At 49.0% G+C, this 24,482-nt stretch overlaps 1 protein-coding gene across 1 annotated transcript in view; it reads left to right on the forward strand.

Moving 5' to 3' along the window:
• LOC119391860 (fatty acid synthase) overlaps positions 1 to 24,482 on the forward strand; it is a 507,973-nt gene that overhangs the window by 130,346 nt on the left and 353,145 nt on the right. The window contains exon 18 of the mRNA XM_049415427.1: positions 21,432 to 21,761. Coding sequence (XP_049271384.1) covers positions 21,432 to 21,761 — 330 coding nt within the window. The remainder of the gene's footprint in view (positions 1 to 21,431; positions 21,762 to 24,482) is intronic.

The raw sequence follows: 24,482 nt of genomic DNA on the forward strand, positions 1-24,482 counted from the left end.
TGTAGACATTTTAGCGCTCCTTATTTTCTCGGCCATATATTTAGCAGTGAACATACGATTCATAATTAAGTTAAGAAACACCTTACAATACATTTGCGGGCGAGTACCAAACATATAGGGCTCTCCCAGAGTACCACCTATAGAGAGCAAATAGAAATTTATGACTTATTCACTTATTGGCAAATTGGGCATCAGATATACCCAACATCTTCACGAGAAACGTTAGTGTCACTCCGAGAACACCTCATTACATTCCTTGTCCACTCGAAAAACCGGGAAGCGCGCTCACTGCCGTCTCTGGTTATCAAAACATGCTATGGCGGCTATGGCGCTAATAGCTAATACTGTGCAAAAAAGGTAATAAGGAGATGCAAGGCGAAAAACAAGGAGGAGAGTAAAGAGCGTCAACTTGCAACTAGATATATTCGAAGAAAAGGTTCCCTTTTATACAATACAGCCAGGTGCGCAATAGGTGACTGGTAAAAGAGCGAGGGATTGTGGGATGCGCCGTCTGCTGCCGGTTTCCGGTTCGAGGCAAGCAGACGACAAACTGCTCCGCCGTAGGCCTCTAATTGTTCGGCATTCTCGCACGCGCCATTATCGCCTTGCAAAACCATGTCGGCTGTTCAACCGTCGGCTGCTACAACTCAAGCGTTCAAGACAAATGTATGTATAGGTGCCTGTGGAGCGAAGAAAGAAAAATGAAGTGGGCCGTGGCTGTGCAGAAAGCCACGAGTATTACATCGAGAGCTGAATGCTCGCGCAGGCGCACTTAGCAAAGACCTTTAAAATGATGCTTCTCACGCGCAGCAACGTATTATGTAATAAAACCTGTTCTCTGTATCGACTGATCTGCATGCCAAACAATCGCAGTACCCGCGAGTAGCAGAAAAGCATTGCATATCATTTGTGTGCAGTAAAAATATCCTTACCTTTCATGGCTTGCGGGGCTTTCCATCATCGCAGTCACGTTTAACCGAAACAAAACAATCTTTAAAGCGCTGACATCGCTGAAGCATGGACGGAGAGGTAGACGTTTTTTTACTGAGCGGAAAAAAATGATATCTGGAGTTTTACGCCCCAAAACAACGATATGATTATGAGAGACGCCGTAGTGGGGGGCTCCGGAAATTTCGACCACCTGGTGTTTATTTAACGTCCACTGAGATCGCACAGTACATGGGCCTCTAGCATATTGTCTCCATCCAAATGCGACCGGCGCGGCCGGGATCGAACGTGTTCTTGGGGTTGAGCCGCGTGGAACACGCGTGACGATATGCTGGTTCAAGGCTGTGCCTCAAGTTCAGCCGTGGTTCATTCCACCCGCCCAGTCGCCCAGGACACGTATCACTATCACCGCTGTGCTGGAGCGCAAGTAGCGTTAGAAGCGCTGCTCTTGTACATGACATACACAGCCGCGCTCGTAGCGTTCCACCGCGGCCATAACTCTCTGCGAAGTGTAAGCATACACGATGTAGGAGTGCGTCCAACGTGCAGTTAGTCTACTGGGTTGGTGTAAACCGCACAATAGATACTTTCACTTGGGTATACGCAGAACTTGTGCACGCAGTGCACAATACGTTGTGGCTCTACAAGCAAAGCGAGCCACACCACTTTTAGTTTACCGTGCGGCCCTGGCAAGGTGGTCTAGTGGTTATGGCGCTCGACTGCTGACCCTAAGGCCGTGGGATCGAATCCCGGCTGCGGCGGCTGCATTTTCGATGGAGGCGAAAATGTTTGAGGCTCGTGTACTTAGATTTAGGTGCACGGTAAAGAACCCCAGGTGGTCCCAATTTCCGGAGCCCTCCACTACGGCGTCTCTCATAATCATATCGTGGTTTGGGAACGTTAAACCCCAGATATTGTCACGTAGTCGTGACGTCGACGAAGACAACAGTCAGCACGTCCGAGATGAAACTGTTTATTTGTCCGAACTTGTGGCCGAGAAACTGAGAACTAGAACTACAGCAATACAGGCTATAGCGGCGAACAGGGCGTCGTCCGTCGATCAACTGACAAGCGGTGAAGCGCGTCGGCTTTTATACAGGCGCTATGGAACTTTCCAGCAATATCGCTGGTGGCGGCGTTATCTCTCGACAAAGCTGGAACATTCGCGTGCGGCGCGCAATCTTAACAAAACGATCTACTAAAATCGTGAAGCTTCTCGAACACTGCTTCGCGGCCAGCGTCGAGCGTTGATAACCGTCCTTGCTGGTCAAATTCGAACACATCAAAATAAAAGAAGAAGCGGGAGTGGCATTGCCCCTCTCTGAAAAAGCATCGTCCCGATGCTTGCAACAGAACATGGAAAGGAAAAAAAAAACAAGTGCATACACAAATAAGCTACAATAACAAAGGAAAAAGTAGAGTCCCCAGGTTCGCTAACGCGCAAAAAACGGCTTAAGGCGCATGACATGGACGACTTCAGGTTGTGCGCGGCGTCGCTGGGAGTTCGTAATGCCGTCGCAGATGACCTCGTAGTCAAGAGCGCCGTGACGTCGAAGCACCTTGTATGGCCCGAAGTATCGCCGAAGAAGTTTTTCACTGAGCCCACGTCGGCGTATCGGCGTCCAGACACACACACGGTCACCGGGTTGGTACTCCATGTGGCGTCGTCGAAGATTATAGTGACGGCTGTCGACCCTCTGCTGGTTCTTGATGCGCAGGCGGGCGAGCTGTCGAGCTTCTTCGGCGAGTTGCAAATAGGCCGCAACGTCGAGATAGTCTTCGTCGGTGGCGGTTGGTAGTATTGCGTCGAGCGTCGTTGCCGGGCTCCTTCCGTAGACCAGCTTGTACGGCGTCATTTGCGTCGTTTCTTGCATGGCCGTGTTGTATGCGAAGGTCACATACGGAAGGATGGCATCCCACGTCTTGTGTTCGACGTCGACATACATGGCCAGCATGTCGGCGATGGTCTTGTTTAACCGCTCGGTGAGGCCATTGGTCTGTGGGTGGTAGGCTGTGGTCCGGCGGTGGCTTGTTTGGCTGTATCTCAGTATTGCCTGAGTTAGGTCAGCAGTAAAGGCCGTACCTCTGTCGGTGATGACGACCTCTGGGGCGCCATGACGCAGGACGATGTTCTCAACGAAGAACTTCGCTACCTCGGCGGCACTGCCTCTGGGTAGGGCCCTTGTCTCGGCGTAGCGGGTGAGGTAGTCGGTAGCTACGACGATCCATTTGTTTCCGGTATTGGACGTCGGGAACGGCCCCAGTAAGTCCATCCCAATTTGCTGGAACGGCCGTCGAGGTGGCTCGATAGGCTGCAGAATCCGGCTGGCCTAGTCGGCGGTGTCTTGCGTCGCTGACAGTCCCGGCAGGTCTTGACGTAGCGAGTTACGTCGGCGACAAGGCGCGGCCAGTAGTACTTTTCCTGTATTCTTGCGAGCGTTCGAGAAACACCCAGGTGTCCAGACGTCGGGTCGTCATGCAGAGCCTGGAGGACCTCTGGTCGCAATGTCGAAGGCACTACGAGAATGGAATCGGCTCGAAGCGGCGCGAAGTTCTTCTTAAGGAGAACACCGTTGCGCATGAAAAACTACGTCAGTCCTCGCGTGAATACCTTGGGAACAATGGTGGTCCTGACCTCGAGGTATTGCACAAGGCCGTTGAGTTCTGGGTCCGCTCGCTGTCGTTCGGCGAAGTCTTCTGCACTTATGGTTCCCAAGAAGCAATCATCCTCCATGTCCTCCTGCGGCGGTGGGTCGACGGGGGCGCGGGACAGGCAGTCAGCGTCGGAGTGTTTTCTTCCGGACTTGTAAACGACGGTTATGTCAAATTCTCGAAGTCGTAGGCTCCACCGTGCGAGGCGACCTGAAGGGTCCTTCAAGTTAGCTAGCCAACACAAGGCGTGGTGGTCGCTCACAACTTTTAAGGGCCGGCCGTAGAGGTAGGGGCGAAACTTCGATGTAGCCGAGATGATGGCGAGGCACTCCTTTTCTGTTGTGGAGTAGTTGATTTCTGCCTTTGATAGCGACCGGCTAGCATAACTGATGACCCTTTCGAATCCGTCGGTCTTCTGCACAAGGACGGCGCCGAGTCCTACGCTGCTTGCGTCGGTGTGGATTTCCGTATCGGCGTATTCGTCGAAATGCGCAAGTATCGGAGGCGTCTGCAGGCGTCGTTTCAATTCTTGAAATACTTGAACTTACAGCGTTTCCCATCTGAATTCGACGTCGACCTTCGTGAGTTGCGTCAGTGGCTCGGCGATCCGTGAAAATTCCTTGACGAAACGTCTGTAATAAGCGCACAGACCGAGAAAACGGCGTATGGCCTTCTTGTCGGCGGGCGGCGGGAAGGCTGCGATGGCAGCTGTTTTCCGCGGGTCTGGGCGAACACCATCCTTGCTGATCACGTGACCCAAGAACAAGAGCTCCTCGTACGCGAAGCGGCACTTTTCAGGCTTCAAGGTGAGTCCGGAGGACTTGAGTGCTTGAAGTACAACTTCAAGGCGCCGAAGGTGTTCGTCGAAATTTGAGGAAAACACAACGACGTCGTCCAAGTACACGAGGCACGTCTGCCACTTCAAGCCGGCCAGTACTGTATCCATAACCTGTTGAAAACTCGCAGGTGCCGAGCAAAGACCAAAGGGCATGACCTTGAACTCGAACAGGCCGTCTGGTGTTATAAAAATAGTCTTTTCTCGGCCTCTCTCCTCGACTTCTGTTTGCCAGTAACCGGTCTTGAGGTCCATCGACGAAAAGTACTTTGCGTTGTGTAATCGATCCAGGGTGTCGTCGATCCGGGGAAGGGGATACACGTCTTTCTTCGTGACTTTGTTCAGGCAACGATAATCGACGCAAAAAGGTAGAGACTCATCCTTCTTCTTCATTCTTCACTAGCACTACCGGGGATGCCCACGGACTCTTCGACGGCTGGATGATGTCGTCGCGTAGCATTTCGTCGACCTGTTTCTTCACGGCCTCGCGTTCTCGCGTCGAAACTCTGTACGGGCTCTGACGAAGTGGTCTGGCGCTTTCCTCTGTTATGATGCGATGTTTTGCCACGGGAGTCTGCCGAATTCTTGACGACGACGAAAAGCAGTCCTTGTATTGCAAGAGCAGGGTTTTGAGCTGTTCTACTTTGTGCTTCTGAAGGCTGGGATTGATTTCGAAAGCTGGTTGCGGCGCTTTATTCGTTGGAGTAGGCTCGGGGGAATCGGCGAGGCCGAAAGCATTGCTGGCTTCTACGATTTCTTCGATGTAGGCGACCATCGTGCCTTTGCTCACGTGCTTGTACTCGTTGCTGAAATTCGTGAGCATAACTGTTGCTTTCCCTGCCCGCAGCTCTGCTACTCCTCTTGCGACGCAAATCTTGCGGTTAATCAAGTGGTGCTGGTCGCCTTCAACAACGCCTTCCAGGTCTGCTGATTTCTGAGTGCCCACGGAAATGATGACGCTGGAGCGAGGGGGAATGGTGACCTGGTCCACCAGCACATTCGAGGCGCGCTTTCTAGGCGGAGTGTGCGACGGTAGTGCCTTTTCCGTGGACAGTGTTATCGACTTAGACCTCAGGTCGATGATTGCACCATGAAGGCCTAAGAAGTCCATACCAAGGATGACATCTCTCGAGCAACGCTGCAGGACTACGAAGTTCGCGGGATAAATCCGGTTGTTAATGGTGAGTCTCGCTGTGCAGATTCCCTCCGGCGTTACGAGGTGACCTCCAGCTGTCCGGATTTCGGGGCCTTCCCAGGCTGTCCTAACTTTCTTCAGCTTCGTGGCGAACGGTCCACTGATGACAGAATAGTCGGCTCCGGTGTCGACGAGGGCTGTGATGCTGTGGCCGTCGATAAGAACGTCGAGGTCGCTAGTTCGTCGTCTTGCGTTGCAGTTAGGTCGTGGCGTCGGGTCACGGCTACGTCGGTTTGTTCTGCTGCTTCCACGTTGCGTCGTCAGGTCTACTTCGGTCCGCGAGGTTTCGTCGTAAGGGGTTCGCGCCGTGTCCTGAAGCCTTCGTCGTGGCGGCGGCGTCGGCGGCGGAGGGTCTTCGGTATTTCGTCGTACAGCAACCGCACCTCCATCGGTTGCAGCCCTTAGTTTTCCGGATGCGGGCTAGGTGACCGGCCCCGGGTTGGGCCAGTGGTGTATGGTCGGCGTTGGGGAGAGGCGTAGCGGCCTGGCGACGGCGATCGGGAAGGTCCTCGAGGGGTCCACTGCGTTCCTGCCAGATAGTCGGCGATGTCACGTGGTCGTTCACCCTGCTGTGGACGCGGCGCGTCGACGGCGAACCCACGCAGTCCCATCTGTCGATAATGGCAGCGGCGGTAGGTGTGGCCGGCTTCTCCGCAGTGGTAGCAGAGTGGACGATGGTCGGGGGCGCGCCAAACGTCGGTCTTCCTCGGCATGTATCGCTGACCGGCTGGCGGGCGGTATGACGTCGGTGGTGGCGGCGGTGGTGCCTGGCGGCGGAACTGCTGGGGCGGCGCGGCGTCTTGACGTGGGCGAGGAGGGGGGGCGTTGCGTCGGGCTGCAGCAGCATAGCTCATTGCTTGCAGCTGCGGCGGTGCCGGCTGAGGGACACCCAGTGACTGTTGGACTTCCTCGCGTACAACGTCCGCAATCGACGTCACTTCGGGCTGTGCAAAAGGTGCGAGCTTTCGCAGCTCCTCTCGCACGATGGCTCGGATCGTTTCGCGGAAGTCGTCGGAGCCGAGGGCATGAACTGCTGCGCTGCCTTGGAATGCGCGGCGATTGTACTGCCTAGTGCGCATATCGAGCGTCTTCTCGATCGTTGTAGCCTCCGAGAGGAATTCTTGAACGGTCTTGGGTGGGTTCCGCATCAGCCCAGCGAGTAGCTCCTGCTTGACTCCTCGCATGAGAAGGCGAACTTTTTTCTCTTCGGGCATGGTAGGGTCTGCGTGGCGGAACAGCCTGGTCATCTCTTCCGTGAAGATCGCCACGTTTTCGTTCGGCATCTGCACGCCGGTCTCGAGCAGAGCCTCAGCCCTCTCTTTGCGGACGACGCTCGTGAATGTGGTCAGGAACCTCTCGCGAAAAATTTCCCACGTTGTCAGGCGTCGCTCTTGGTTTTCGAACCACGTCCGAGCGGCGTCTTCCAAAGCGAAATAGACATGCCGTAGCTTGTCTTCGCTGGTCCAGGCATTGAAAGCGGCGACTCGGTCGTAGGCTTCAAGCCAGCTTTCCGGGTCTTCGAACGACGATCCGCGGAAGGTTGGCGGCTCCTAGGGCGTCCGAAGAAGGATCGGTGCGGTCGACACAGCGTCTGTCATCGTCGCTGTGGTCGATGTCAGGGTCTTTGTTTGCCGGGTATTTTCAGATAGAGGCCCGTGCTCTGGCGGTAAACCTTGTTGCCTGCGGCTTGCTCGACTATCCGGGTTTTCCTTGCCGTCGTCCTCCTCGCGGCTTGGGCTTGGGTCAGCGCTTCGCGGGGGCGTCCGGTTCATGGAAGAAGCAGCACCTCCACCAGATGTCACGTGGTCGTGACGTCGACGAAGACAACAGTCAGCACGTCCGAGATGAAACTGTTTATTTGGCCGAACTTGTGGCCGAGAAACTGAGAACTAGAACTACAGCAATACACGCTGTACAATGATAGCGGCCAACAGGGCGTCGTCCGTCGATCAACTGACAAGCGGTCAAGCGCGTCGGCTTTTTACAGGCGCTATGGAGCTTTCCAGCAATATCGCTGGTGGCGGCGTTATCTCTCGACAAAGCTGGAACATTCGCGTGCGGCGCGCAATCTTAACAAAAAGATCTACTAAAATCGTGAAGCTTCTCGAACATTGCTTCGCGGCCAGCGTCGAGCGTTGATAACCGTCCATGCTGGTCAAATTCGAACACACCAAATAAAAGAAGAAGCGAGCGTGGCAATATTATTATAGTTTACCGTGCTGGGATACGTTTCGTTCAGCTATATAAGTCATATACGAGATGCAAGTGTCTTCTATTGCTAATCAGCGCCCATGGCGTCAGAAGTGTACTAGGTCCCAGTAACTTCGCGGCCTCAGCGATAAGTGCGGAGGCCACGTTAACGACCACCAGCATAGAACTCAGGCTGCGGTGTTGGCTGTGTGCATTGTTAACGCCGTTCCTGGGTGCATTGTGTACGCGCGTTGACCTCTGCTTTGTAGGTTCAACTTTGTTGTGCACAGCTTTGAAGCTGGGTGCACTATTTAGGACGGGCCTCCGATGAGGCACGGGTGCGCTCGAATGAACACAGCGTTCTATCTAGCGCGGCCGTGGATGAGGCTTAGTATATCCTGCAGCAGCTGGTCACATCCCAGGTACCTCAACGCGAGACCATCAAAGAGCTCGTTCCACAGAAATTCCGGTGTCGCCGCCGTTGGTTGTAAGCGAAAAATCAGCGTTATCCGTGTCCGAAAAATCGAAAATGACGGAAATAAAATCAATAATCAAAATCTTGGGTTCGAGTGAGAACCGAACCCACGCCTTCTGCTTGGCAAGCAGGTGTTCTACTACAAAGCCACAGCAGCGCTTGGAACTGTTTCGGGGGAAAACCCTACACGAATTTCATATATTGGGAGGAGTCTCCTTAACGCATGTAATATGCGTGGCAGAAACGTAGAACCGCGCGAGGTGTCAAAACATGTGAATTGCGCAACGAGCCGGTGTTTTAAAGTCCCACCCGTTACAAAGCGCTCATGGGTGATTCCACGAGACATCGAACATATCTGTCCGGTCAATATTTTTTGTTTTGCCTGGGTTTTTTATATGTTATGTGGACGCATTCTGCTTGCACGGAACCGAAAATTTCATTTCCAAGAAACGCTCCCAGCGCGCCAAAAAATATTTGAAGGTGGCGGCGCGGGCCTCCTGTTTTTGCTCACTGCAATGTTTTCGGAGTTCACGGCTGAATTTAACGCGAACTTTAAACGATGTGTCGAAAAAGTCTTTTACTGGTTTTAATACGCATTACTGTGAATTATATCCATGCTCTTTTGATGCCGTCCTCAAATGAAAAAAAAAATGCGAAAAAATGGAAACACGGTCCAAATCAACAAAGTTTGCTAAGTTTGATGCGGCTTGACGCCTTTCCTATTTCACACAGAAACTTCAAAACAGTGTCAAATATGGCAAAGAGCCTTTGCAGCGTTTATGTGGAAGATAGTTTTCCTACGGACAACGGAAAAAAATAAAAAAATGCAAGAAGCGAGATTTAAAGAAGAGGTAATTTTCAAGAAAAAAATAAATAAAACTCCGGTCTCAATTTTGACGACGTTTTTTTTTGTTTTTATCGAAGAGCGCTTATGTCAGAGAAAACGCCGTGCTAATATTTAAGTCCTCATTTACTTTGTTCATGAGATTTAACGGGCCAAAATGACCCTTGCTGTGTGTGCTTACTTCAGTGCGATTGATGGTTGTCATCAGCTTGCATTGCACGTAATTCTACAGTTTTATATCCCTGCAGTAAAACACTGCTCTGGTGGCATTTCGTGAAGGAAAACGTATTCTCAAACTTTGTGTCTAGCGTGTGCGGGGGTGGGCTGCTGCCGCTCTTTAAAGGGCTAACGCGTACGCAGTTTGCAGCTTACAGCCTAAACTTACCCCGCAATTATTCGCTAATCAGAAGCACGCGAGAAACCGTGAGCACATGGTTTAGGTGACTTTGTCAAAACTCTCCTTGCACACCGAACAAACCATCTGTATGCTGCGAAGTCCAGTTTAATTTGTAATTAATGGCACAATCAGCAGGCGCGCTGCGATGCAGTTGCTTTCTCACTGCCTGCTTCCTTGCCTTCCATTACGTGCACTGTAGGCTCTAACCATCTTTCCCATTCGACGCACACTGTGCTTAAACAACAATTGTAACAAGTTAGCTCAATCATTTCCGAGTTGTTTATTTCACTTCCCCCTATGACATGTTTTCGGCGTCGCAGATAACGGCTTCCTGTATCATCTCGACCTTTACCTCAGCGTTTCAACAGCCAGAAAACGTGCGGTGCGGCACGATTAAGCCGTATGTGGCCGAAGCTGCCCAATTGATGATGTTTCTTCGGCACTTAACTAAAGTGCTTTCCCACGTCGAGAGAAGCAGAGGTCACTGGTGGCGCCAGACTGCATTATCTTTAGTTTTTACAACGAGTTTGGCCTACAAATAAATTATCAAAGCGCAAAGCGCTTAAACGCCCTTGTTCATAAAATGTGAAACCGTGAGCAGTACTGGAAACTCATTCATGACAGCTGCGAAGAAGTGACATAATGTGTGCGGCACCGTTCAGCATAAACGTTTCGACTTGGCCTAGCTGTTCACTACACGCGATGCGCGCGGCCCATGGCTACTTCCGAGTATTCTGAGTCAATTATATACGCGTTCACAAAAAGATTGCTGAGAAAAACATTTTCGTTGCACAATTATTTTTTCCTCGCTCTTTTTGTTGTTGCCTACCTCCAGAAACTATTGTCATAGGCTGAGGATCTTCGCGACACCTGCGAGGTCTACTAGCATTGCTTTACGCGCTTCAAGAAACCCCTGTCTACATCTAACCGTGATGAGGTAGGCCAGGCATTTCTTCAGGAAGAGAAGCGATTGATATCTTGAACAAGCGCGGCCACCTTTCCTCAGATGCTTGTAGGCGAGGTTGTAGGCGGCAAAGTGTGTAACCGTTAGTCCTTTAGAGGGCGGCAGCAGCCCACTTTCGCACACGCTAGACACAAATGAAATCTGAGAACACATTTTTCTTGACGAAAAGTCACCAGAGCAAGGTATTCCTGCAGAAGAATAATTAAAACTGAGATCTACGCGCAGTGCAAGCTGATAACAACCATCAGTCGCACTTAAGTGAGCACACACAGCAAGGGTCATTTTGGCCCTTTATATCTCGTGAACAAAGTAAATGAGGACATATGATATTAAAACCGTGGGTTCACTTACATAAGCGCTCTTTGATAAACATTGTCGTCAAAATTGAGACCGGAGATTTTTTATTTTATTTTTTGAAAATGAACTTTTTTGAAAAAAACTCGCGCTCTGTCTATTTTTTTCTTTTTGTACGCTGCCCGTAGGAAAATGATCTTTCGTATAAATATTGCAAAGGCTCTTTTCTATATCTGACACTGTTTTGAAGTTTCTGTTTAAAATAAAAAAGTCGCCAAGCCGCCTCAAACATAGCACACTTGTTTGATTTCGGCCGTGTTTGCCATTTTTCCACATTTTCTTCCTTTTGAGGACAGCATAAAAAAAGCATGGTTGTAATTCACAGTAATGCGTATTAATACCAGCAAAAGAATTTTTCGACACATCATTTATAGTTCGCGTTAAATTTAGCCATGAAATCCGAAAACGCTGCAGAGCGCATAAACATGACGTCCGCGCCGCCACCTTCAAATATTTTTTTTTTTTGGCGCGCTGGGAGCGTTTCTCGGAAATAAAATTTTCGGTTCCGTGCACTTTGAATACGCCCACATAATATATAAAGAACCCAGGCAAAACAGAAATATCGACCGGAGAGGCACGTTCGATCTCTTGTGGAATCACCCTCACATATTTCTTCATCGTCAGCAAAAAAAACGCCAGGCCTGCGCTGAAACCGCAGCACAGTCACAGCGAAAGCTGGAAGAGCGGCGTTTCTAGAGCCCGTTAAGCTCTCTTGGGGCTACAATACAAGTACACTAGAAAGGTACCCACTACGCCATAAATCACAATTTTTGTGAAGTTTGGAAGCACCTACTAAGCCATTATTTGTCATTCTGCGGAGAAGCGAGGCACCAGCTACACGTCTGTAAGGCATTATGTGCACTTTGTTCACGCGACCACTGATGACGATGAAGAATTATGGCTCAGCCCTTTGTAATGGGTTGGAATCTTTAAACGGCCCACCAGTTATGTATTTTGCATTGGGTGACGCCCGGTCGCTATTTCCCTCTCCCGTCATGCTGTATAACATACGTTGACGTGGGAAAGAGACGGGGGGGGGGGGGGGCGAAGAACTTTACTGAGACCCCGAGGAAATGGATCATGCGCTTATGGGCTTCCTTGGCAACAAATACAAGTGCCCTTGCGAGGAACCCACTACGCTATAAATCATTGTAATTTTACTGAGACCCAGAGGAAGTGGATCATGCGCTTATGGGCTTCCTTGGCAACCAATCCAAGTGCACTTGCGAGGAACCCACTACGCTATAAATCATTGTAATTTTTGAGAAGCAGGGCAGCAGGCACTCTGCCATTTTTCGTCATTCTACGGAGAGCGTTGGTTCCTGCTAAACCCATGTAAGGCATTATGCGCACTTTGTTGATGCTGTGCCTGATGACGATGAAGAATTATGGCAGGGTCCTTTGTAATGGGTTGGAAGCATTCAACAACCTACTCGTTGCGCATTTCGCATTGTGTGACGCCTGGTTACAGAATTCGCGTTGTGCGACGCTTGGTGCTTATTTTACTCTTCTACTACGCTATATTGCATATGCTACTGTGGTTCCTTCCCGACATGAAGCCTGTATAGGACCTTTTAGCAAAGCAGTTTCAAGCACTGGCATGGCTCAGAGGTTGCATACTGGGCTCCCACGCAGAGGGCCCAGGTTCGAACCTCGTTCCATCCTGGAATTTTTTTCTTAATTAGTTTTTTTTCTTATTTCGAGCGATACTGGTTACGGACACCGGCGGCGGCGGCGGCGGCGGCGGCAGCGGCGGCGGCGGCGGCGGACAACTACGGCGCCAAAAACGGCCGGTGAAATGATCTCATAACAGCTTTCGCTGTAAAACACCAACAAAGTGAGCAGCTGCGTAGCTTCACGTGTTGCCTTACGGACGCGCAGTGGGCCCTTTGCTGATTTGAAAAAGAAAGAATTATGGCGTAGTGGGTACTGTGCAACTGTTCTTGCAGTAGGTATTCAAGTATGGTTTCAAACGGCCAGTGTTTTGGGCACAGACGCTCGTTTCCTTGCGGCAGGCTTGAGGCATCCACGCACGCGGCCCGATTACGCCATAGCATTGTAGTCGAAGGCGAAGCTCAAGCGTCCTCCAAGTTTCTGAGTTTCCAATCTACAAGCAGCACTTTCAAAGAGTAAAAGCTCGCACAAAGGTCAACGCGCGTTACGTTGCAGCATGTCACAAGATGACCGACCAAGCCTGCTTACTTTCCTTTTTCGGGGTGTTTTGGCGAGTAGCCTGACAGAAAGAGATTACCGCGTTCCCGCAAACAACCTGTCGAGGACGGTTCCTTGAGAATTTTTCTACGACGCCAGCCAGTGTCCTCCCACTCGCAAGCGGAGATATTTTCTACGCGTTTTGTCACTTACCGGAACGAAACGTCACGAGATGACGAAAGGGAACAAATAGGCAAACAGGCGAGCTGAGGGACTTGAGAAATGTTTTCAACGCATGAAGAGATAAGGAATTATTATAACTAAGGATCATTATTTGGAGGCATTGTTTTTCAAAGCTTGAAATTGAAGAGCGTGATGAATTTAACAATTCGTTTGTGTTGTAGTGGGGAAGAGAGACAGCGAGACAGCATCGAGTAGGATTGGAAGAAGACCAAGACGAAGAGCCGATTGAGAGCGCGCGTGACAGTTTTTAGCCGCTGAACCCAGGCCTTTGGTTTTGTGAATAAACCCCCTTATAAATATATATATATATATATATATATATATATATATATATATATATATATATATATATATATATATATATATATATATATATATATATATATATATATATATATATATATATATTATAAGGGGGTTTATTCACAAAACCAAAGGCCTGGGTTCAGCGGCTGAAAAACTGTCACGCGCGCTCTCAGTCGGCTCTTCGTCTTGGTCTTCTTCCAATCCTACTCGATGCTGTCTCGCTGTCTCTCTTCCCCACTACAGTGTTAATGTTTTTAGAGGGTGCTAGGTGATGTCGCCCTTTCGCGAGTCTTTCGGTCGTGGAGAGGCAGTTGAGATTTTCGCAAACTCTCGGCGCGGAATTGGAGTAAGCGAGACACAAAGCAGGCTAATTAGATTCTCCGGCCTCAGCGCTTACGGTTCGATCCAATCCAAGTTGCCCGGAGACCATTCTGTATCCGTCCTATCGGACAGAACGCTGCCTCCGTCATTCTGTGCCCGTTCTTTGCCAAAATTATTGACAGCACTACCATTTCTGGTTTCTATTCTGATGTCTGACCGTCAGACGAGCCTCTACTGAATCCATGCGGCTCCCTCTCATCCTCTCGTGACGTTTCGTTCTGTAGAATGCGCAAAAGATAGCTCTGCAGGACGGCGGAACATGTCGCATCTTTGTACCTTATCTGGCATGGCAACATGTCATTTCACTGTGAAGTAGACACGACTTGCATTGGGTTCACTGTTGCTGTCTGCGTCGAACGCCATTGCAGCACAAAACGCAGAAAGTCTTGCCTCACGTACGCAGCGTCTTACGGGCGTGCGCGCGTATCCATGAAAAAGATGCGTTACGTTCCGCGCGTGCGCATTTCTCTCACGTAGTCGTACTGCGTACGTAGGCGTGTTGCGTACGCCACACAAAAGGTGTCTAATGAATCCATTTTACATAAGAGTAAAGGCTGGACCTTCGCTCGAGGAGCCAAGAAGAAGACGCGCCTTCGTCCAGCAACGTTGTTATGGCTCTGCTCGATCTGCTCGCCCTGTTGGTCGCTGCTGTGTTGCTGAACGGTGCCTCACGCTGCTCCGTCGTTCATACCCACAGGGTCTTTGGGCCGCCAATAAACGTTCTCGACCAGGAATTATTATTCGATGTGGCCCGTCGCTGAAGAACCACTGTAGCATTGCCTCTATTCGTCGACCAACATTGGTTGGTAGGCAAATGCTGAGCGCCGATGTTAGCCCATATCAACATATGCATGCTGTAGCCTGTTGTGTTCAGTGAGCGCTCGGTTCTACTTTAGTGATGGTAAAGAACACTGCGCAAGGTTGTGCCGCCTTTCATGATTATATGATTATCAAAGTAACTGTTTGCCCTTAATTTATCACTCAAAAACATTCAAAATAAGGCGCCTTACTCTTAAGGCCAACTCCGGCGATTTTTTTGGCCATGTCACAGTAATGGTGCTTTTATGTTCCTGCGATGCTCCTGTCACGGGCCTGATAGCAGAAATACTCGGAAAATTGTAGAATAATTTTAAATAAGCAAAACATCGCAACACCGAAACCGAAACCGCAACCGAGCATACTGTCTTCGCTTGACGGATAAGCAGGGGGAAACCGGGAATCATAGAAGTCATGCCGGTCCCGCCATCGCGTAGTATGAAAGCTGCGAAAGCGGTGAAGAACAGACGCTCAGGGGATAGGTGACTCCGTCGGAAATATATCTTGCGTGTGACTGACCGTGCCATGTGCACAAGCTGAGCTGTCGGAAAATGACAGCTGCGATTCCGACGCATTTGGAGGCCAACTAAAATGGCCATTCCTCTTCGATGAAGTGGAACACACCTGTTTAGCCCCTTGCTTGCCTGGTTGCGCATTCCACCGCCAGGTGGCGCCACCTGTCCAGGCAGCTCAAGTTTGTGGGGCCGCGATCGGGTAAAATGCTGTCGCTGAGAAGTTTGCGGACTAACTAAAGCTTCTTAATAATACTATGGAAAAATTGCATAAGTTTGGCAATAGCGGCCTTCAACATCGCGTTGGTACGGCCGAAGAAATTTAATATAAGCCAAGTACGAGCCACCTTTCGCACCAACGTTACTAGATTAGGTTATGTTGTTTCGCACGATCCGCCACTCACCGTATACCGGTAGGCCTGGTCACGGTGCACCCTGTATATGCTACGAAAAGAGTTTCGGGGATGTTCACGTATGTGCATTCTTTAGCCGGTACGGTATTACCGTACTTTCCGTGCGGTAAACCGGTATTTCTAGCTAAAACACTGTAATATAAAGACGCAGGGTAGTCCTTAGGTGCGAGTGTTTCGTGACTGCCAAAGGGGAATCGTGTGCAGCCCACAACGTGACGCCACTTGCCACCCATCGCACGCATTATCACAAGGAACTGAAATTCACACTCCCAGCCAACGAAGCGCTCGCCAAACACACGCGACTGTTGCCTTGCGCATAGCAGACGCTATAGTGGCCCCTCGGGTCCATCACTTCCGCTTTAACAAAAATGACGTCACGCACACAATGTTGCCAATAATTCTGGGAAGTGAGGTGGGGAGAGTCGGGGCAATCAATAAAATTCATTTGTAATGAATCGTATGTCTCCAGCTTATAATTTGGCATGAATAACGGGAACGTGCAAAGGAACGTAGCCAGCGAATTTTATTGAGATCCATTGACCTCAAAATATCGCCGGAGTTGGCCTTTAAGACACGGTATTGATGACTTATAAAATAAGTTTATTGATGTATACACGTGTCGAATTAAATGCATTCAGATATATAAAGTTCTGATCTAGTCCTGTTCAGCATATTAAAACCATACTATGGAGGCATGGCTGTCTGTGCTTAGCCGCTCTACCAGCTATTCGCAGCTATTGCCTGGCTACTGGGAGTGCAGGCTCTGTCAGTAGCGAGTGCTTAGTCGTGTCATTTATGTGTGCAAATGTTCTAAGATATCAAACAACCAATTCTATTCGCCACGCCATCCAGCGCTTTCATTCGTAACCAAAGCATGTTGGCACGTTCCTAATGTACTTGAGTTTTGTACGTAACGAATACAAACGTGAAGTCGATCACTAACAACTTCCAGTGCGCTTCGGCTTCGTTTTCAACAGAACAGCCCCGCCACCGTGGTCTAGTGGTTATGGCGCTCGACTGCTGACCCGAAGGTCGCGGGATCGAATCCCGGCCGCAGCGGCTGCATTTTCAATGGAGGCGAAAATGTTTGAGGCCCGTGTACTTAGATTTAGGTGCACGTTAAAGAGCCCCAGGTGGTCGAAATTTCCGGAGCCCTCCACTACGGCGTCTCTTACGGCGTCTCTCATAATCATATCGTGGTTTTGGGACGTTAAACCTCAAATAAAGAAAACAGAAGTACACCATAGCGTAATTGGCCCTGTTTGCATCGCCTTCTCCATCGCTAGTGAAGCTTCGCTTCTCGTTTGACACCCGAACTGTACCGTAAGTAAGGGCTCGGGTGTCAACCGCCTGTGCAAGTAACACTGGCCGTTTCAATGTATCCTAGAATGCCTACTGCGAGTAGTGTTGACAAGCGCCCGCTACTACGCCATTATTCTTCCTTTTTTGCGAATTAGCGATGTGCGCACTACGCGTCCGTAAAGCAACTCGTTCACCAGCGCAGCTGCACTCTTTCTTGATGCTGTTTCAGCTAGGATGTCGGAACGAAATGTTTTTTGTTTCGGTTTTAGTTTCGTTCCACCGCAATAAGTTCCGTTCCGTTTCTGTGCCGGAACGAAAAAAAATGTTCCGTAACGGTTCATAACGGTTTTTTTATGCAAAAAAATTGAAGTTAACGTAATCATAAAAAAAAACATTGCATTTGTGGTGTAGTTACTTGCCCTCCTCTTAAGAAAGTGGGGCAAGGGTAAAACACGTTCTTCAGAAGAGCGGAACTATACCACGAATTCCTACCAACTAGCACATACCAGTAATAATTTCAAAGTCATAGTATTTATTTTTTTCAGAAGACAAATACGAATTTTTTTAATGGGCTCAATGCTTTTTGTCAAGGGAGTGAGCGCGATCTGAGTAGCAGCACATCATTGGGTATACTCTCTGATGTGCGAGACGGTTGTTCTGATAAAAAGATCGCGTGACTTTGTAGAGCTCGTTGTAGAGTCTCTTGGGGCAACTAATACAAGTACGCATGCAAGGTACCCACTACGCCATGAATCATCGTAGTTTTTCTGAAGAAGCGAAGTTCCCGCTATGATATTTTTCGTCATTCTTCGGAGAATCGTGGTACCGACTACACATCTGTAAGGTACTATGTGCACTTTGTGCTGTGGCTGATGATGAAGAATTACGGCTGAGCACTTTGCAGTTGGTGGGAAGCAGTGTTGCGGAATGGGCGCCTCCATTCCATTACAATTCTATTCCGGGGAATTAGAACTTGCCACAATTCCATCCTTTTCAGTTCCTTGGAATGAAAAAACTTAGCCCATTCCCACTCCGGGAATGGCCGGCCAGTTCAATTCCATTCATCTAATTCCTCAACGTAGGAAAAGCTTCATAGTTTTATCGAGTTAACAATGAACGCCCCATAAAGCTGATGTTATCAGATGCATTAGGAACTGCAAAAGTACGCATGTACGCTGTGTTCGACTTTGCGCAGGTATGCAATATCTTCCTTGTCGGAAAGGTTATTTACGTGTGTCAGGTACTAAACTGCTCGAGAGATAAAGATCACACTGTGCAGAGAGTATTCGCCAGTTTCGTGTGGGGGTATCAATGAGAACCAATGCGCAGGGGTAATTTGTTTTTCCCTTCAGTATCTGCTGGGATAATGTATTTTTTGTACACAAATTTACGCCTTAGTTTGTACTACCGTGCTTGTAATCAGCCAAGCCATTTTAAAGATACCGCTTCACTGTTAAATTCGAGGCTCTGACTTACTAATGTTTGATGTTCCAAAAACAGCACGCTGACGAAAACGTGCTCTACTTTCGGAAAAAGACGTAACTGCATTCCCATTCCATTCCGTGCAAAACGCGCTTAATTCCATTCCATTCCTCTAAGCGTTGTCCCCATTCCGTTCCAGGGTCGCGAAAATGTGGAATGCTTCCGGAGTCATTCCAATTCTAGAGTGGCAACCCCGCAACACTCGTAGGAACCAATAAACAAGACACTCTTTGCGCTTTAGCATTGTGTAATGCGTGGTTGTTATTTTACTCTTCTGCCACGCTATATTCATATGTTAACATGATTCCTCGCCCGACATGAAGCCTGTATGGAGTATTACTGCGAAGGAGTTACAAGCACTAGCGTGGCACTGTGGTGGAAGACCCGACTGCCACGCAGAGGGCGAGGGCTAAAATCCCATCCGATTCTAGAAATTTGTTTCTCATCTAATTTTTCTTATTTACGCGATAGCGGTCGCGGACACCGGCGGCGGCGGACAACTATGGCGCCAAATCAGATGTGATCTCATAACAGCTTTCGCTGTAACAAACTTCAGCGCTGACAATTCCCTCTCCATTTTAGCCTTCGTGACAGTCGCTCAAAAGTGCACTTGCGTTAATATAAACATCTCTGGTTGCCACTTTTTTCGTTTTTCGCACAATTTCAACATATCTTTGCTTTCGAATTCCTGCCTGAGGTACTCGCTAATACTGTACCCTGAGATTTGCTCACATTGCATGTGTTCAGTTGTTCTGGTTTGCGAAGTTTTCTCGTGAACCGAAAAACGTTTGAAAAAATTTCGGTTTCACTCCGGAACGAAAGAATAAAGTTTCGGTTGCGTTTCCGTTCCGGAGAAAAATATCGTTTTTTTTTTCGTTTTTCGTTTTCGGTTTTCGTTCCGTTCCGACACCCTGGTTTCAGTTGATGATGGTGATTAATTTTTCCTGGGCTCCTTGCAGTGGGTGGGCGTTTATACCACCAACTCGTTGCGCAATTAACATGTTTTGATGCCTGGAGCGATTCCACGCTTCTGTTACGCAGTGTTATATGCGAAAAGCAGCCTCCTTGCACTACATAAAATTCGTACAGGGTTTCTCCCCGAAACAGTTGCAGGCGCTCCTCTGGCTTTGTAGTAGAACACCTGGTTGACATGTAGAAGTGCTGGGATTGTCCCCATTCAAGCTGGAAATTATTTTTTTTTTATTTATTTATTCGTATATATTTCGGACTTTCGCTCACGGGCAACGCTCATTTTTCGCTCACTACGAACGACGCCGATAGAGACGCCGAACCCGGAATTTCTGCGAAACGAGCTTATTAACGCTGCCGCGTTTATATTTAACTGGTGACTGTACGATTCCTGCTAGAATAGCACTACTTTTACGAAATAGATTAATAGTAAACACAATTGAAAAAAATGGCTGCGGCTTGGCTCGGCTAGCCTGGTTATGCAAACGAAAGCTTGCTTATTTGGTTATGCTTGTTTACCCTTGTAGCCGAAGCACAGTTCGCCAACCGAACGATATGCCTAGTCGAACGTTCTGTACTGCGTGCACTCACTACCATCGTTTCGTCAGTTTCTGAAGCCGTCGCCGCAGTCGAACGTGAGGCGTCCTTTGCCTCCCCTAGAGCTCATAGCTGTCTTCTTTTTACATTCTTCTCCCGACGTTTAGCTCGCCTAAGTTCTCGTTCTACACACGTTTCAGCCTGCCACTTTGCGCGCATTGCTTAAATTTCCGCTTTAACCCATTATCAAGGCGGATGACCTCCGCAGGATGGTACGACGCAGCATTCCGCCGTCGTCGCTGCGACCGCGCAGACGACTTCGGCGCAGATGAGCAAGCGTCCTCACTCCCTCTTTCCATCTCACAGCTATGGCGCAACGGCTCAACTGAAGCGGCTGGACCGTCGTGGCAGATAGAGTGGCGAGATACGTCGTTAGTCACGTAGAAACGGCTAGCGAGGCAGCGGTAGTGCCAGCAGTGGTCGGAGGGTGGCCTGTCACGGCCATAGGCGTGCGCAGGGGGGGGGGGGGGGGGCAGGGGGGCGGCCGCCCCCTTAGTCACCTAAGAGGGGAGGGTGCAATTTGTGCCCCACACATTGACTTAATAGGGAGGGGAGGGCGCTGCGATGAACCTTCGCCCGCCAGGCCTATGGTCACGGGCTATCCGTTCTGCGCTTCAAGGCCACGCGGAGCTACGAAGCGATACTCGCTCGACTAGGCCAGAAAAGCTTTTGCTTTAAAAGCTGCGGTAGATATAAAAGCCCTCTTGCAATACTGTATAGCTGAACTTTCAAGTGCGGCTTCGTACGAATCGCACAACAATAGCCCTATCCACACTGCGTAACGCTTCCTTCGTTTGTGTTATGTTTCTCATGTTGAAGCACTGTCTGCCTTTCATCAACATTTTACACAACATTTGTAACATAGGCCCACACGAGTGCGCTCTGCAGCGTTCATTGAAGATACATATTTGAGAAGGCATATTTTCTTAAAGAAAATTGTAAAAATATTGCCTCTTGGAAATTTACAGAGCCTGTCTTCACATTGTTACAAACTGCATGCATGAGCTTTTTCTTACATTTAGCGAACAAATTGATAGCCTCATGCGGCTCACGCCCCTGCTCGCAGAGGCATAAAGTTGAATGTGTGTCCATAGACGTCCTCCATAGACGTCCTTGTTGAAAGCGTTGGATTAAGTTGTGGCGAATTCCAAGAAATGCGTTTTGTCCTTATCAGTGCGTTGAATTCCTCAACAGCCTTTTGATAGGCACGTAAATGCAATAAAGGGTGCCACCTATACAACAAATGTATTCTTCCATCTGCTTCTTGTTACACAATGTAACGGTAGCTGCATAAGTGATGTTTACACCACATATCGTAAATAGCAGGAAACTCGGTACTACCAGCGTAATTAATAGCTTTAGAAAGCCAAATAATTTGCTTTTGTTTCTTCTTCACGGTTTCCAGATGATCTCGCCAGTTCTGATTTCCTCCTTGGCATGGAATTTGCTGGCCTCGACGAGCATGGGCGCAGAGTCATGGGTATTGTGCCAGTCCAGGGCTTGGCGACAGCTGTGGCTGTCGACCCAACTTTCTTGTGGGAAGTTCCCGAAACGTGGAGCCTTCAGCAAGCAGCCACGGTACCGATGGTGTATGCCACAGCCTACTACGCTCTTCTTGTGCATGGGCACATGCGTCCTGGAGAATCGGTGCTCATACATTCCGGAAGTGGAGGAGTCGGACAGGCGGCCATTTCCATCGCACTTTCCATGGGATGCACCGTCTTCACCACCGTCGGTATAACGAAATATCGTTATGAATACGTGTAGGCGAGCAAGGATTTGCGTAAAGCCGGAATTGCCTAAGGAAAAGCTGCTCAGTTTATTACGTGCTGAAATCGGGATATGATTATGAGAAATGAAGTAGTGCAGAGCTCTTGATAATTTTGGCCACCTGAGGTTTTTTAGCGTGCAGAGTACGCGGGTTGCTCGAATTTTTTCTCCATCAAATTGCGACAGCCGCGGCTGACACCGAGGCAGGGTCTCGGGTGCGGTTTTTTTTTTTTTTTTTTGGGGGGGGGGGGGGTCAGCAGTCGAGGAGCGTAACCACTGCACCACCGCGGTGGGTGGTCCTTAGTTTATTGCACACGTCTAAGGGCAACTAAAAGAAACGCTAGCTCCACTAAACTTGCTATGGCTGTTCGGCATATATTTTTTTGAATTTTACGAACGTTCTTATTGATCATAATCTGCTACGTTTCAGAAATTTTTCTTGACATTTGCTGCATTTTAATTTCACAGCTCTTCCTGGATGACTGCAATTATTTCTTAGAACTAAACAATCTAGAGGCTAATGTATACTGCTCGTGAAGCTTTATAGATCACGCATTTATTATGGAAGCTACTGGCGCATTGATGTTCATAGATATGATGACAGCACAGAACAATCGCAGCATTTCTAAGCACTGTACTCCCATGAACAGAATGTTGAAAACGAGGAAGCGGAGCCGAAGTAGAGCACTTCTTGTTTATTTGACGCTGGCTAAAAAAAACTAAAAATCACAGCATATCCACGGAGTGAATGATGATGAGTGGGCGAAGCTGCGGAGGTTCATCGGTAAACCGTGAATCTTCCGTGAATTCTGCCCAGTACATCATCACCGACGTGAGATCGGGCGCATTTATACTAAACGTTCGATGAGTTATGACGACTTGCAGCTCACTTTAATTTTACATGTACGCTGTCAATTTTCATTGTTTAGAAAACCATTGCTTTAGAAAACATGTGGCGTCTTTCGTTAAGCAGCTGGCGTCTTTTCGCTTTGCTTTAGAAACATCTGGCGTTCTTTCGTTTTGCTTTTACAAAACATCTGGCGTCTTTCGTTGGTTTATTTCATCAATCAACGGCGTTTTGAACAAAATTTTTATTGTTTAATCACGCACAGGAGAAATCTCACCAGGCACTACCTTGGAGGTAAACAATGGCTGCTAATGGGAATGAGAGACAGAAGAAGTCGGCTTTTAGCTAACACTTACACTTCTACTTCTACTAACGTTTCCTACTGGAACATGCCAATGGCTGCTAATGGGGAATGAGAGACAGAAGAATTCGGCTTTTAGTTAACGCGCACGCTGCGAATTTTTTATTGTTCAACAACACACAGGAAAAATCTCCCACCGGCACCACCTTGGAGGTCAAAGCGTAAGACTTGTTACGCACTACTACTACGACTACGACTACGAGGGACGAACGGGTGCCGCCTTAAGGAGCTTCGCCCCTAAAATGGAATGCGGGCACGCGCTAGGGTCCACGCTCGCTTGTCAGGTCTTCGTCTTCAGCTGCCAGTCGAACAATTTGTGTGGGTTTGCTTGTTTCCAGTCAACTGTCTACAAGATGCCGAAGTTTCCCCAGCAGACTACAGGTGGTGCAACATCTGGACCGGTCTCCGCAACGTAATGCCCGCAGAAGCGCGCACGGTGCGTCAACGAACTTTGCCGTCGCTGCCCGGAAACGCTTCTGTGACTCGTCCATATTCCGGAATTGTCGTGTCAATGTCCAGCTCCTTTAATTTGATGTCTCCAAGCCTCACTGATTCTTCGCTTCTAGTCTTGGCGACGTGAACTGAGCGAAGCTCTTGGACGTGCTCTCGTCGCCACCGGTTACCGAGATTGTGTAGCCCTTGTTCACTGTGTTTCCATCTTCGCTGAAATGTTTCACGTGACGACTCTGTCTCTCCGGATGCTTCGCTCGTTGCTTTGCTTGCTCCTTGCTTCGGATGCCTTGCTTGGGAAGAGGCGTCGAGTACCACCCGAGATATCGTCGTAGTTCCGTGGCGCCTCAATACATCTCGGTGTGTCCCGTTGTGCGTCATATGTTCGCTGGTACTGTCCGCTGTGTCGTTTTGAGCGAAGTCATTGCTATAGCATCTGCTTATCGCCGTGGCGTATTCCTTCTTAAACTCTGGTTCTCGGCGTAGCCTTCTATTTATAGACTCCAGCCTCTTGAAAGCAGCGCCCGTTTGCTGCTTCGGAACATCTGCTGTGCCCAGGCAGTCTTATCTGACAGCGTTCACTGTTTCTAAGAGCTGATTCAACGAAGTCGTTTTTGTCATCTTTCGAAAGTATCGCTTCGTTGGATAGTCCACTTCCCTGAAAGACCTCAGCTGCTGGGCGCGGTTGGCTTCCATTAGGGAGATGTTGAAAGCTGCTGGCTTGTTAAACTTGGGCAAACTCCTGGTATCTCCACGTAGTGCTCATCTCATGATCGTTTCCATGACGGTCAAGGAGTCGTCTAGTCCCTGAATGTTTCCGCTCACAACCTGCCAGTAATAGTCAGCTCCTATGAGCACGCATATTCCAGGCTCAGACGATACGTGAAATAGAGTGGCGTCAACCAAACGTAAGTTCTTGTCTCACCTATTCTTGTACAGCTGTCTCTGTCAATGTTGACAAGTCGTTGCATATTTCTATAACTTCTATAACCTACATTTCAAGGGAACGTGACTCATACTCACCGATT

This window comes from Rhipicephalus sanguineus, chromosome 4, assembly GCF_013339695.2.
Source record: "Rhipicephalus sanguineus isolate Rsan-2018 chromosome 4, BIME_Rsan_1.4, whole genome shotgun sequence".
Classification (NCBI taxonomy): Eukaryota; Metazoa; Arthropoda; class Arachnida; order Ixodida; family Ixodidae; genus Rhipicephalus; species Rhipicephalus sanguineus.